This window comes from Orbicella faveolata, unplaced genomic scaffold, assembly GCF_042242905.1.
Source record: "Orbicella faveolata isolate gen_17 unplaced genomic scaffold, um_ofav_v1 contig_14, whole genome shotgun sequence".
NCBI lineage: Eukaryota > Metazoa > Cnidaria > Anthozoa > Scleractinia > Merulinidae > Orbicella > Orbicella faveolata.
Window position 1 is genome coordinate 10281415 of NW_028301541.1, and position 14357 is coordinate 10295771.

The 14357-nt window shown below is 38.1% G+C and overlaps 1 protein-coding gene and 1 pseudogene across 2 annotated transcripts; one reads left to right on the forward strand and one right to left on the reverse strand.

Annotated features, from left to right (window-relative positions):
• The first annotated feature begins 1010 nt into the window (after nt 1-1010).
• LOC149113909 (uncharacterized) lies at nt 1011-2770 on the forward strand (annotated as a pseudogene).
• Nucleotides 2771-6462: 3692 nt separating this feature from the next.
• On the reverse strand, nt 6463-13166 carry LOC110041351 (uncharacterized). Of its 2 annotated transcripts, XM_020746630.2 has the most exons (5): nt 13092-13166; nt 11476-11658; nt 10205-10276; nt 9922-9993; nt 6463-9275 (listed from the first exon to the last, which is right to left on the reverse strand). In XM_020746630.2, exons 2-5 carry the CDS (start codon nt 11643-11645, stop codon nt 7856-7858), a joined length of 1734 nt encoding a protein of 577 aa, XP_020602289.1. In that variant the 5' UTR covers nt 11646-11658; nt 13092-13166; the 3' UTR covers nt 6463-7855. The 2 variants fall into 2 exon arrangements, with proteins under 2 accessions (XP_020602289.1, XP_020602288.2); XM_020746629.2 differs by lacking the exon at nt 13092-13166 and having other exon boundaries at nt 11476-11693.
• Nucleotides 13167-14357: the final 1191 nt, after the last annotated feature.

Genomic DNA, 14357 nt, shown 5'->3' on the forward strand with positions numbered 1-14357 from the left:
CCCTACTGTCCACACTAACTCGGAGATATCGTCCATCGAAAACAGAGCTTTTCGAAAGCGCTCTTAAAACGGAAGGAATTTGAAAACGCCGGCATTGCGTTTTAGCGAGTTGGGAAGTATTGTTTAAGACAGTGCTTTTCCGGCAAAAATGATGATTTCAAAGTAATCAAGTGGTTAACGCGAACCTTCAAGGGTAAAGTCAAGTGTTTCTGCCTCCGGTGATAGTTGTGTTTTCAAATTTCTTCGGCGTAGTGCGGAGGGAAAACATTTGTTACGTTTTTAGAGTGATAACGCCATTTTCAAATGTATCCGGGGTGGTAAGGACGGATAACGCGCGTGAAACACTCAGGTTGGGGTTACTCTCCCCGAAAAAAACCATCAAAGAGAGCGTTTGTGAGTTACCGTTGACAATCCTGTTCCTTGCATCAATTATCCATTCATCAAAAACATTTCAGTATCACCATATCTGAAGTCTTAGTGAAGTGACAAGGGGGGACAACAAAAGAACTTGCTCTCTGCGAGTGATCTTTGCATGACAGTTAATGAGCTTTGAAAGTTCGCATATAAAAAGCAGAACACTCGGGAAATAATTCCGTTAAACTGGCTTTTCAACTTGAAAGCTCACTCACAAAGTGTAACAAATTTCCATACTGATCTCTACTGCCCACTCAGCGCGACCAATAAATTGCAAAGCGCTGAGCTACAAACGTAACACGTCAAATTAAACGAAAAACGATCGATAAACCAAACAGGTCATTTTCCTCATTTCGGGGGAAAATCACGTGGCCTTGAATCTTGGACAACTTTTGAATTACGTGAATATTGGTGAATTTGTACTGAGACGAAGTCACGGTAAATATCCATCAATTTTCACTTCGCCTGACCTGAATAATTATTTTAGAGGTGAATATCAAGAACAACTACTAAATAACGGACTGAAACAAAGAGCCACAGAGGCAATTGTTGGCTTGCTTACACGTATGTAGCCGTAGTTTTTGTAATTGGCTTACATGTCCATTGATTGTGAATCAATTTACACATCGAGTTAGTCAGTAAGACAAACAAGCAAAACAATACGAAAAATAAACTCATCCGTACCTTTGTAATATCGTTGTTGACTTCATTCGCAGTTATACTCATCGTCTTAAAATAAGTAGCTCCAGTTTGATGAATAATTATATAGCTGCATCAAAATCCAATATTGCCAACGGATCTATTTTGTATTTATTTTTGCCAACTGTCCAAATTTATAATAAATTGGATAGTTTTTGCTCGAACGTTTAGTTTAGCTTTGAACAAACTGTCCAATTTGAGAAAAATCTGGATACTTTGCGTCAACCAATCAAATGTCAAGATAAATAAAAGAACAGCGTATTGGCCCATCACTGCCAAACGTCAGCGAGCGAGTTTTATTATGTTTTGATAATGGCGGAATTTCCTGACTTTTCTCTCCATCTTTTTGACGTCTCAAACAAAGTGCGATTGAACGTCATCTAAAGGACAAAGTGCGAGTGAACGTCATCTAAAGGACAAATACTATCCACTGAGTACCCACTGAGAGTTCCATAACTCACAAGAAGTCCTCAACGCGAAGGCACTTTCTCTGCACCAGCAAGGAAAGGGTAAGAGACCGAACAAAACACAGCCACTAACACCAGACGAGGAATCTGCCCTGTGGGAGAAAGGTCAGCTGGGGGATTTCAATGGAAAGGTACTGACCAATGTGAACTTTAAAGACTTGACTGAACAACTTGGCTTACGCGGTTGCCAGGAACACTACGACGCGTACGTGGAGGACCTTGTGATAAGACAGCAAGAAAATGGCACTGAAGTCGTAGAGTTCTGCGAAGGTCCAACCAAACCACGAAGCGGTGGTCTGTCAATCAGGTGAAGAACTACACCACAGGTTATGTACAGCACCGACGGCGGAAAAACCGATCCAATGCGGCTCTTCAAGTTTTGGTTGTCTAAGCGACCAGAGGGAATGAAGGACACAGGGCCTCTCTATCTGAGCATCATAAATCGTCCTCAGTCACCAGATGTCTGGTCCACCAAAATTCGAATGGGACAAAACACCATCGGCAATATCATGAAATCCATGGCCTCCTGTCTCAAGACAAATAAGAAGTTGACGAACCACAGCATGAGGAAAACATTGGTGTCAAAACTGAAGAATTCTGGTCAACCGCGCAATATCATCTGCGAAATAACAGGTCATGCTCGTGAATCTTCCTTAGACGACTACGATGAAGTAAATGAGAACCAAAGGAAAGAACTGTCTCACATAATCAGTGGATTCCGATATAAAGAAGGGCATAACGAAAAAAGTTCAAACGAGGTCTCCAACCCAACCAGTGCAAATGAAGCCTCAAATCAAGCACTTGCAGTCCAACACTAACGAGCACCACTGGCTCCTATTCACCAACAACAAGGCCAGATGCATCAGGCAATGATGGGCTTCAATCTTGGTTTCCAGCCAACTGGATGGTCCGGATTTCCACCAAGTTTTCCTTCGCAGTTCCAGTACCTCATGGCAACCTTCACTTCTTCTGGCAGCGCCGTTCCATCGCCGAGTTACACAGGTTGCACGTTCAATTTCTGCTCCAAAGACGTCAATGAGAAGTCAGAACCACAGAAAAAACGAAGGGCTTACATCATTGAGTCGGACGACGAAGAATGAACTTTCAAGTGGACTCTTTTGTTTTGCTAATGACTTGAGCAAATTTTAACCGCTTGAGATGGAACGTGTTTTTCCTTCGTTACGCTCGAATGAGTTTTTGACACATGACGTTGACATGTAAGTCTCCATGTTTTCAAAATGAGATGTGAACGCGTTTCCGGTTCCCCTTTTTGACAAACCGGCTACTGGTTCAATATATATTGGTACTGGGCTATTAAATTGTGCGATTTCAAAATGGATGTAATAAAGTGGTAATTGAACTTCGGGTCGTGCAATTCTGGTCTGAAATCATACTTGTGATTTCAAATCGAACGAGCGCTGCGCGCTCGTTCGATTTTGAAATCACGCGTATGATTTCAGACCAAATTGCACTCCATTCAGTTCAATTGCCAATATAAATTTCGGCCCCTCGATCTGCCCTGCTGGCGATCATCAAAACCACTGCGTTTACGATTCCTAACTGCCTTGAATACGAGCTGTTGAAAACATTTTTGGACCAAGGGTGGCAGTAGTCATTCCCCATGCTTTCAACTACCCTGGACTTAAAGAGATGCCTTTGGAATAAATGAAAATTTCGTTCAACAACTGCCCGCCATGTTTACCTGCCAAGATGGCAAAGGTGACGAGCTTAGTAGGCAAGCGTAGAAATGTTATCACCGCCGGGTGCGTGAATAAAGCGTCATAAGCCGAGCGTTATCGACTAATCAGAAAGTCCAATTTTTATATTCACCTCTGAAAATTATACTAAAAAATATTTTTTTTTGTAACTTGCCTTTCTCCTTTGGCAAGGATGCCCCGCTTACAAAAAGGCACTAATGCACAGGACTGTCTGTTTAAAATAATAATCTAAACCCCCTATTGAAAGTGGCGTCTTATCAACGGAGCAGTGTTTCCTAATGGTTTGCTTCAGTTTTATAATGGCAAAGAGGAAGAAGAAGAAGAAGAAGAAAAAGAAGAAGAAGAAGAAGAAGAAGAAGAACAACAACAACAACAAGATGATGATGACGATGGTGAAAAAGAAGAAGAAGAAGATGATGAAGAAGAAGAAGATGATGATGAAGAAGAAGAAGAAGAAGAACAACAACAACAACAACAACAACAAAAAGATAGACGAGAACGAAAGACAGTTATTTCAAGGTCACTTTGCATCAGTCAACAAACATAGCCTTTTAGCCTGAAGTCCTCTATACGTCATTGCAATGTTTACATTTCACTGCAGTCTAAAACGTTGAATTTTGGAAATTGAAAAAGCTTTTCGGCAGTCAAATAAATTAAGTAATATCAGAGGTTACACTTAAAATCTTAATATCGTCACTAATTGTGACCTAGAGTGCATTCTAATAAAAATAAAAATTGAAGATGATTCTGCAATTTTTCAGAGCGGATTGGAAAAGTGCATTGATAAAGACTTAAATTCGCTTTTAAGTTACAGAATGGTATCATCTATACATGAAAACGATAAGACTATTAATTGAGCAAAAAAACCCTTATTAAAAAAGGAAAATTAAATTCATTTAACTAGGCTATTGTTAACTTGGCGAAGTCCAAGAACCCATCTTTTAATTAAAACGTATTAAAAAACTGAAAAAAAAAAAAAAAAAAAATCGAGGAACAACAATCATGTGTACAGTTGTTACTGCAATAAAAGTATTCCCGGAACTTACCAAGAAAACGTAATTTAGAGCAAGCCTCGGCTTTGTTTTGCTTCATAAAGAGTGTTTTGAAATTGAATTGACATCGAAATATTCCGATATTTTATACCCGTGTAAACGATTTAAAAATCGTTAAACCAAAGTTAAAACCGTTTGCCAACCACCTGCATGTTGATTTTTAAGTGTACAACTTACCTGGAGATTTTAGATGTTAGCTCTCATCACATCTTGAAGCAAGAGGCTGCACTTCGAGACTGCTGAATCCATTACTAAATCTATAAAGCCAGTTTCAAAAGCTTGACATTATATTCGAAAACTATGTCCATAAATTAAGTTTTGTTAATTATCCGTCTAGAATAAATCGACAGTTTAATTTGATTCTTCGAAAAACCTTTTATGAACCGAACCTTTAATGCAGTAAATCAACTTGTTATTACATTATGGTGACGGTACTGAGCCGATCATAAAGCATTGAGCAAATATGAAGATTGTGTTCGTTTTATAGACTCCTAAAAATATGGATTTTTACCAAAAACCGTCCACGTTTGTACGCAAGTGAGAAATATCAAATGAATAATTTAAAAGAATTTCATGGGTAATTAAATTCCTCTTTCTATTTTATGTAGGTTTGATTTCTCAAATGGCAAACCGAAGAACCACAACCAGCTAAATGGAGGCGTGTCATATAAAGGCAAATTCAGAACTTAATTAAAAAAGTCTTATTTTCATCTGTTGAAGGCCGCTGCGGTATATTTAATTGTTTTTGTTTATTAATGTCTATATCAGGTTTTGGTTAGTCAACCTGATAGAAATTTAAATTGCCTTCTTGCAAGCGACCATTGCCAGTCTTTCTTTAAAAAAGCAAGGAGAGTTTTTTTATCTGTGTTTTTGCAAAAAGAAAAAAGCAGTTGTAATTAACAACACTTGACAATACCATTCGAAAGCCACTAAGTATATAGGATTCTAGGCTTTATGTGTCCATGCTAAAAACGAACTTTTCTGAACTAACTTTCTTCACTTATTGAATGCCTAAGACGTCACAAAAAGACGTGTTAAACATAGAAAGCAGGTTTCGAACGTCTTTAGTGTAATAACAAACATATATTATATTGTAATACCTGTCTCAGTTTTCAAGGTCATATCTCTAAGGAGTCACCAATCAGAGGGAAGTAGGCGGGCTCAGTAACGTTACTATTTAGTTCGCTTGTAATGCTATTTTAGGTCACTTTTACCATTCAGTGCTGACTTAAAAGTTTCGCTCCGCGCCCCTCCCTCTCCCTCAGCTCCAGCCAAAGATCTTTCAATTCGATTTGCTCGCTGGTGGTTTTTCGGTGGCCCACCTTTTCTGAGGATACCATTTAGTGCTTGTAATTAATTTTTGATAAGCTTATTTGAGACAAATAAACGATACACCAGTGGCCATATTTACGCCAGAACAATAAATGTGATATTGTTTGTCAAACTTCTTAATCACGCTTCAGCGCACGAGCGTGGCGAGAGCAGTCTCCAACCCATCCGCAAAGTGAAAATGGAACGAGATAAAAGCATTTTTTTCCAATCATAATAAAGCATAACCACAGCCACAACTTTCTTAATTTTTAATGTTGTTGATGTTGTTTTCAATAAATAACGTAGGTTTTGCAACTATCATTTGTCATACGAAACAGAAGAATCAAAATTATAGGATAAATTAAGTCCTAGCTATCAAATTGCTGCTGATGAATTCTCGCGATATCACAGATAGAGCGAACGAAGCCCGGCTAAGATTCTAATGGATTGCGAAATCGAAATGTTTTTCGTGTTATTATGGAAATTGGTGGACGAACTTCCTGTTGACGTCAGTCTGAAATTTTTTCGGTCCCTTTTTCTACAAGTTACTGTAAAACCGAATCCCGGAGATCTTAACAAGTGACTCTTAGAGCAAATAGTAATATGTTTTATTATCCATCAAATATTTCGCTCTCTCGCGATTGGTCTTAACGCGTCACGAGACTAAATATGCCCCAGTTTTCAAAGTGGCGCGTTTCGGAAAATATTTGAAGGATAATAGGCACAATAGCCTCAATTTGACTTTGAAAATATACTCGAATATTTGTCCTTGGACACTGTCCCCCGAAGCTCACAAGTTCACACTAAACTGCTTGTTTATTTGCAATAACTTTACTACGTTTCTGTTTTGTTCAAGGAAATTATAATACAAATACTCTAGACCTAAGTACTAACTGCTCACTACATGTATGTGCATTAAACCGCAATCTTATTAATACGACTTCCTTTTTTTGATGTTAAAATGAGAGTATACGTTTGCTGGAGAAGACATTTCGTATCATGTTTAAATCTTAATAACATTCTGGCGAAGTCCCTAAAAGAGAACCAGTCTGTCGTGCAGTTTGCAACTGCAGCTGTAAATGTAATATCTCAACAATAGAATCGTGATATTGAAATTTCCTTCTCATTTATTTGTTACTTCAAACCAGTTGATAGCCTTTGTATGTAAGGAACGTATTATTTTACCGTTGCCATTATTATCATTATTATCATTATTATTATTATTTTCATTATTATCATTATTGTCATTATTATCATCATCATCACCATTATTATCATCATTATCATCATTATTATCATCATTATCATCATTACTATACGATGCTAACGATGCATTACCTGCAATACTTTTACAATAAAGCACTTAAACAACAGTCACCTTCTTGCATTTCATTGCTAAACAATACATAACTTGCAATACATGGCAGCACATGCGAAGGAAACTATAAATTCAGTCTCTGAATGAATGGGCAATAGGATATTTTTCTTTACGGTATACGCAATGATCATCCCGTAAAAAGCTGGGACGATATTGATAATGCGTTAATATGTCATTTACTTAAATTATATAATAATTGCTTTTTGGTTCGCCCTTCTGATAAATAAGGAGCTTCCAACCAAGTAAATTAAGTATGTGCAACTGGAGCTCGAGTCATAACTTGATTGATGGTAATAGAATTTTCCGATTGCCACAGATTGCAAATGTTGGCTGAACATCGGACTCATTGAATCCCTGCTTAAAACTGAATAAATTTTAAAAGCTTTCGTTCAAATATCAAAACGTTAGTTAATTGCCCTTACATGCCATATGTTTTGGCATGACCCTCCCCCTAAATCCCACCAGGCCCCAGGTCCCCATCACAGGGCCCCAGGTCTCTTAGACCTTTTTCACTCAACCTCTCGCTATTGCTCCGACAGGGAGATATATTTTCCAGGTTCTTCATTTTTATAGATTTGAAAACTATTTTATGATTTTCACATTGCCCCTGAGATTCATTCCGAGAGTTTAGGCAGCATGATCGTATTATAAACAGGACCTTAAAAAAAAAAAAAAAAACGGAAACAACGGCAATATTTTATAGGAAAATGGCTACCCTGCACAAGTATGGTTTAATCATTGTCACATGCATGGTTGTCGTTATGACGTCATTATCACCCTTGACATTATTTTCTGGTACTTTTTTTGATCCACTCTTTACAGTGACGTTGAATACTCTTTCGATGTTTCCTCGTCATTACAATAGTTACTTGAAGTTTGTAGTCCTTCCATATTAACCATGGCAATCTCATAGACTCGAAATACATTCTTCCCGTCTACATTTGGATTTACCGTTCTACCTCCTGTGCGGCGGTTACAGAAGGGAAATATTTCACGTCGAAATTTCTTTTCTCTGAAAACGTACAGGAAAGGATTTATTAGCGAATTCGTCGTGAATGCAATCAGGATTGCTAGCTGCCGGACTTCTCTGCTGACATTTTGACGCCCAAAGAATGCGACCGCTATAGCTGGGACGTACCATAATACCACAGTACTAAAAACGAGGGCGAAGATCAGCTTAGAAACTCGTACATACGTTTGCGTTCCCATCCGCTGGTTCTGGGTCTTTACTACTCTGTAAATTCGAAAGTACATGATACAGCAGAATACAAACAGAGCAACACTGACTGTAATAAGGGCTTTCTCGATGTAAAAGTCAATCGATTTTCTTGAAGAATCTACTCGTGAGCAAAGAGTCCCATATTTTACTTTATCAATGAAGCCAACTGACCCAACGCTTACTACAACAACAGCGGTAAACCATGAAAAGTAAGTTGCTATCGATATAAAGTGGCGACTCAGTGGAGGCTTGCCATAGTTGACAATGCGTTTGTAGCGATCTAGTGTCATGACAAATAAAACCAAAGGTTCAACGATAAGTGCGGCTGAACGAAACGATATCATTACAGGACAGACGTACGGACAGACGTAATCAATGAATCTTCTTTGTTCGTTATCAAAGGCAAGAACTGCAGTAACTAACAAAGACAGTCCAACCAGGAAGTCGCAGACAGCAATGTGACCTGCTAAGAACATCGTGCTAATGCGAGCAAGCTGGGGCGTTGTAAACACGATAGTTATTGTACCTAAGTTGACCAAGACCGCCAAGATGCCCAAGATGAATAAGAAGGTTTTTAACGCAATGTTTTCTAGAAGAGACGGAGAAGTTAACGAAGCGTCGGTGTTGTTATGGTAAGAAACGTTATCCTGGGTTAGTCTGATTACTGCATATTGTGTAGAACTCACGTCGCTTTTCTCCACCTGGGCGGATGTACACGACGAGGTAGGCGGATGGTACAAGCACCTTATGCTCAAGCAAACACCGGCCACACTGCCAAAGGAAGGAATCTGCCTTGGCTTCCTCCTCGTGTCAGAGGAACAGTTTGGTGCAAAGTTGAGCTCGCAGCTTTCGCATTCTCTTGAACCATCGACCACAAGCTTCTCCAGAGATGGCAGGAACAGTATAGAAGACGGTAACTGTTTGTATCTATTATTTCTGAGATTCAACTGTCGCAAAGATTGTAGAGGATGAAACGCTTCCTGTGATACGTAGTAGATCTGGTTGTTTTGTAAAACCCTAGACAGAAAATCAACACCAACGTTAAATGAAAAGCCAATTTAGTAATTGACTTGAATAATTAACTTCCTTATGGTTTATTTCATGCCCCATTGAAAGTTGCGTGTTGATTCAGGACTTCATGATAGGCATTACATATATATGTAATAATATTGCACCGAGTCACAGTCGATCCTTTTTGACAGACATCAAAGTACCAGTGCTGAGTGCTCGTATCATGGAGGTGTCCGTACAAATGATAGTTACCCAAGACGCCAGGGGCCCATCACCCGGAGCGTGCAACTTCCCTATTTTCGCGGCGTTTTTTTCTCTAGGGACAATGTCGCGGATGTGCCCTTAAAAAGTCAGTGTCTTGAGCTGCACCCTCTCTTATGACTGACCAGGCAACGCTATGAGGGAGTGGGTAATCTCTGCGGCAGCCTTGGGAAACAAAGCTGGCTTTGTGGGGATAGATGGCTGCTGTTTCTGTACCGACATAAAGGTAGAGATTATATTAATTCTGGTTCCCTGCTTATTGCGATCATATACACTCACTTCCTGTACAAACAAAAGAAGCATGATCGCCTTTTAGTTTTCTTGGGACGAAGCGAACTGTCTGGAACATGGAGGACGCCAAAACAGGAAGTTATACTGTATTAATACTCACAGAGTTTGCAGACTTTTTAGCCCCACAAACGATCCACTAGTGAGCTGGTGTATTTCATTTTCTTCTAAAGACCTGTCGAAAAAAAAAATTATGGTTTAAAGCGAGAACGGTACAATTATACGAAGTTACGATGATTATAATGTACCATCGTTCGCATGAGGTGAAAGTTGGACCATTAGATTAGAAACATGCTCTGTGATATAAAACAATATCATTATAAAAAAACAAAACAGAACAAAAAAAATAACAAATAAAGCAAACAAGAGTTCTCGAATATACTTACAAAAACTGTAGTCGATCAAATCGTTTGAAAACTCCAGGAGTTATATTCTTGATCCTGTTGCTTGATAACGATCTTAAAACAGAAGAGTTAGGAAATTGATAGATTTAGCAGTTTTTATGACCCTTTCAGACAAAATCTATACATATCTAAAGTGCGTACCAATTCTGGTAAACAAACAGTTGCTTATGCAGCGACTATTCTCTGGGACAATATCCCTACTCATCTTAAAGACCTCAATACCTTCAACTTCTCGAACATCTGAAACTTTATTTACTGTCTGAAAAACATTCTGAAAACAAGTAATATTTCTATATGCTCCTTTTTTCCAATTTTACGTACATATCTCATTCTCTTAATAGCTTTTTTTTCTCTTAAAACTCCATAGAAACATAATAACTGGAGGCTGACTAGAAAACTGTTGGTTACTTCAGTCTCCAAACTCATATAGTACACTTTTTTCTTTGTCTTTACATTTCACTGATATATATATATATAAAAAACTGTAAATGTGTGAGTAAATAAAGTTATTGTTGTTGTTGTTGTTTTTTCATCTCTTATTTTAAATAAGAAGTTGACTTCTGGGGTATTTCTGAGATTAAATGCGTTAAAATTAAATAAACGTTTCAGTCAATATCACCAGCCTTCTTCACAAATTTTAAATGGCGAATTGATGATGTTTTGCTTTGTTTTGCAACCAGTCTTCGGCTGAGACACATCGTCGCGTTTACATGATCAAACTTTTTAGCTTCTTGTTAAATGTCGAAACTACAAAGTCTCTTGATTTTCCACATATTTTATGTATTATACATGTGGCACCTATGATCTGTCAGTGACACCTTAACATAATATATAACAAAGTCTATAAAATCTACCAAAAAGTCCATAGAATCGATAAGCGAGTCCTTCTACAGAATTGTTTTGCTTAAATAATCACTCACAACTTTCTGGTTTCGTCCAGGAGAGAATCGAATAAAGAGTTATCTTACTTAAATGCTCTCTTGGTTCGAATTCCGTGTGATGTGACTAACCAAACTATTCGCAATCATGCATTAAAATTTTCTTTAACTGTAATTTTTCACTGTGATACCAGTTGCCTTACAACAATTTTACTTTCTTTTTAAAATTATTGTCTATAGCTATTGCCGCCTCGCATTATACAGAGGTTTTGCATGTAAAAGGCAATTCGGTCACATTGTTCCCTTTCCTTAATTTTTATAATGACTGCGATTTTCTTATTAAAAAAATTGTAGTTTGATGATATGAACCCTTACAGGTTAGTGATGTTTTGGTCGCTCATGGTTTCAAGAGATCTGAGATCATCCATGTTGCAATGCATCGACGTATCTTTACAGGAGCACTTTAGAGGGCAGCTGGTAACTGCTGTGTGATAAAGGACAAGTTCAAAGGCCAAAGGTAGGATCCACGCCGCAGACTTCATCATGCTGATAGAGACTCTACAAGCAAAGAACAGAAACATAAATACATGATTGAAGGGACAAAAGAACAGACGAAGGAACCCAGGAACGAGTGAACGAACGAACGAATGACTGAACATGTCAACTGGATAGATAAAACGAATAAAGAAGTGAATGGTTGGATCGTGAACTAATACCAGGCTCATACGTTGCGCTATCGTCGTGCCGGACTCTGTTGATCAATTAAGACCGACATTTAGCACGACTGTACAGGTGTAGTTCGACGTTTGAATCCAGCGTCACGTAAGTGTTGGGTAGCTTTTAGTGTGACTCAGCTTGTCCGCGCCATATACCCTATTCTGGCCGACGTTAATTGATTCAAACGCCGAGCTACAGTTGTGGTTAAGTCGAACTTGTAGAATACTAAGTTCAACGCTGGCACGACGTTTGATCCACATCTCGTGCAAAATTGAAGCGAAACCTGGTCCAACATGATAATGTCGTCCAGAACATGTAAACTTTCCACTGCGGGATTAGGCGAATCTCTTGGTGAAACGCATGCGTAGGTATATTTCAGGTTTCGAAAAATGGCGGCTTAGAGAAGTGTTTATGCTCGTGACGATGACAAGGTAAATGACGAGGAAAGCTTAGATTAAAAGTACGATGGTGAAGTCCTATAATCTAAGCGACTCGAAATCAGTGCGGAGTTCGATTTTGTGGAATGTTCAAACAAATGGACAGCAAAATCGAAAAGACTATTTCCAAGTTACCTTGTGCCTCTGTTTCAAAACGAGTCATGGTGGAAAACCTTTATTTGCATGAAAATGAACCTTTCCAGGGAGCACATTTTCATACGATTAGCTTCCACCAAGACTCGTTTTGACACAGATTCAAAGGAAAATACGCAAATGGCCTATTCTGGCTCTACGCTCTTCGCACATTTTCAAGGCATATGTGATCATTTCGCCTCTAAAAATTTGATTTAGATTTTATTTCTCTTCTTACTTATGAATTAATGCTGAATTTCATAAATCATCTGGCGCTGGCTTAGTTTATTGCCCAAACATTGTTCATGGAAGGTTTTCGTCCGGCATAAACTCTCATTTCGAAAATCCTTATATTGCTCCCGAGATCGAAATAGTGCTTTGATGTTTTTAACATATCAATTAAAGTTGTCGTGTTGTGTATTTGCTTTCATTTTGCCTCGATCGTACCCACATGTTTTCCTCCTACACTATTAGAAAATTGAAATGAATACCAAGAGAATTCTTCAATCAAAAACTTCATTATCCTGAGTTTGCCACCCAAAATCAACACTGTCTCAGATATATTACAGCTTGGTTTCCGACTTATCCGCCATTTATTTACAACGATATCTATGTTTCTGATTCTTTACGACACAAGAAAAGAGGAAATTCTCCGAAATAGTCACAAAATTTGTCGGTCAGTATACAAAAATATGTTTTACTCACCAAATCCTCACCAGAACCATCTGCCTAAGGCAAAATGATTCGACGTGCCATTGACTTAAAGAGTATATCGTGATTGTGGCGAGCTTGACTTCCAAGTTATATCTTATATTACTTCAGGTTTTTCCTGTAAGACAATATCATCCATCCTGTAATTAAGCATTTCCAAGGCAACTTCACATAAAGACAACACAAAAAACGCGCTATTGGCTGAACTATGGTTATATTTATAGATATCGTACAAAAGGCCAAAATACAAGTTATTGTTTTTTTAGGTTATAATTCAGTTTTCACCTTTATACAAACAAAAGTGCTTTTAAGAGTTAAATGGAACACTTAATTAACGCCTGAAGTTGAAAGAAAACTAATTGCAAGATTTTATCTCCAATTGGAAAAACTTCCCCAAAGATTAGCATGTGAAAGAAAAGCCGCGAGACTTTAGCATGGATAAAAGACTTTTTCGCAAAATTCATATGGGTTGTTTCCGATTGTGCTTTGAATAGCTCCTAATTATTTAGCTTTTCGTTATATTTTTCAGCATAGGTTTACTCATTTTTCGGCTTTTTACCTCATTCATTTGTGATGACAGGTTTCGATCTTAAGATGCCAGTTTCTGCGCTTCCACTTACTTCATACATGGTTATATTCTAGTGGCTCAAGTGAACGTCAATAGATCTTAACATATCCCTACGTGAATTTTACACAAAGAAAGAATCATGAGACAAAATGTATGTGAAACATTAAAAGAGCGAAATGAAATTAGCAAAACTAGAAATTTAATCACCATTGATTTTTAAGTGCGAGAGTATTTTTTTTCTTTCAATAAAAGTATAAAGGGTTGGTGGTGAAGCTTAACATAGAGTATTTTTTCCTACACAGATTTTCTTAGCTATCGGGTCTGTACACCAATAGTACAGGGAGGGCGTAAAGACCTCCACTGAGTTTTCGTCGTAATAAGACATCATCTACCCCATTGAAGTCAGCTTCTCCGTAAGGGGAATGACCTCACTCCCGAAGGGATTATGATGTCAGGAGCACCTCTGCCTATACGCCCTGGCGTTGACCTCTGAATTTGTCACTACTGACATCAAAATTATTCTGTGTCTCCTACATAGCAGTCACCATGAGATGAGATTTTTTTTTGTTAATCAAAACGTGATGTGACATTATACGTTGAGAGAGAGAGAGAGAAGGAGAGAGAATTCTGTCCAAAAAAATAACTCCGAAATGCTTTTCCTTTTCTGGCATTCATTTCTTTAGGAATACTTT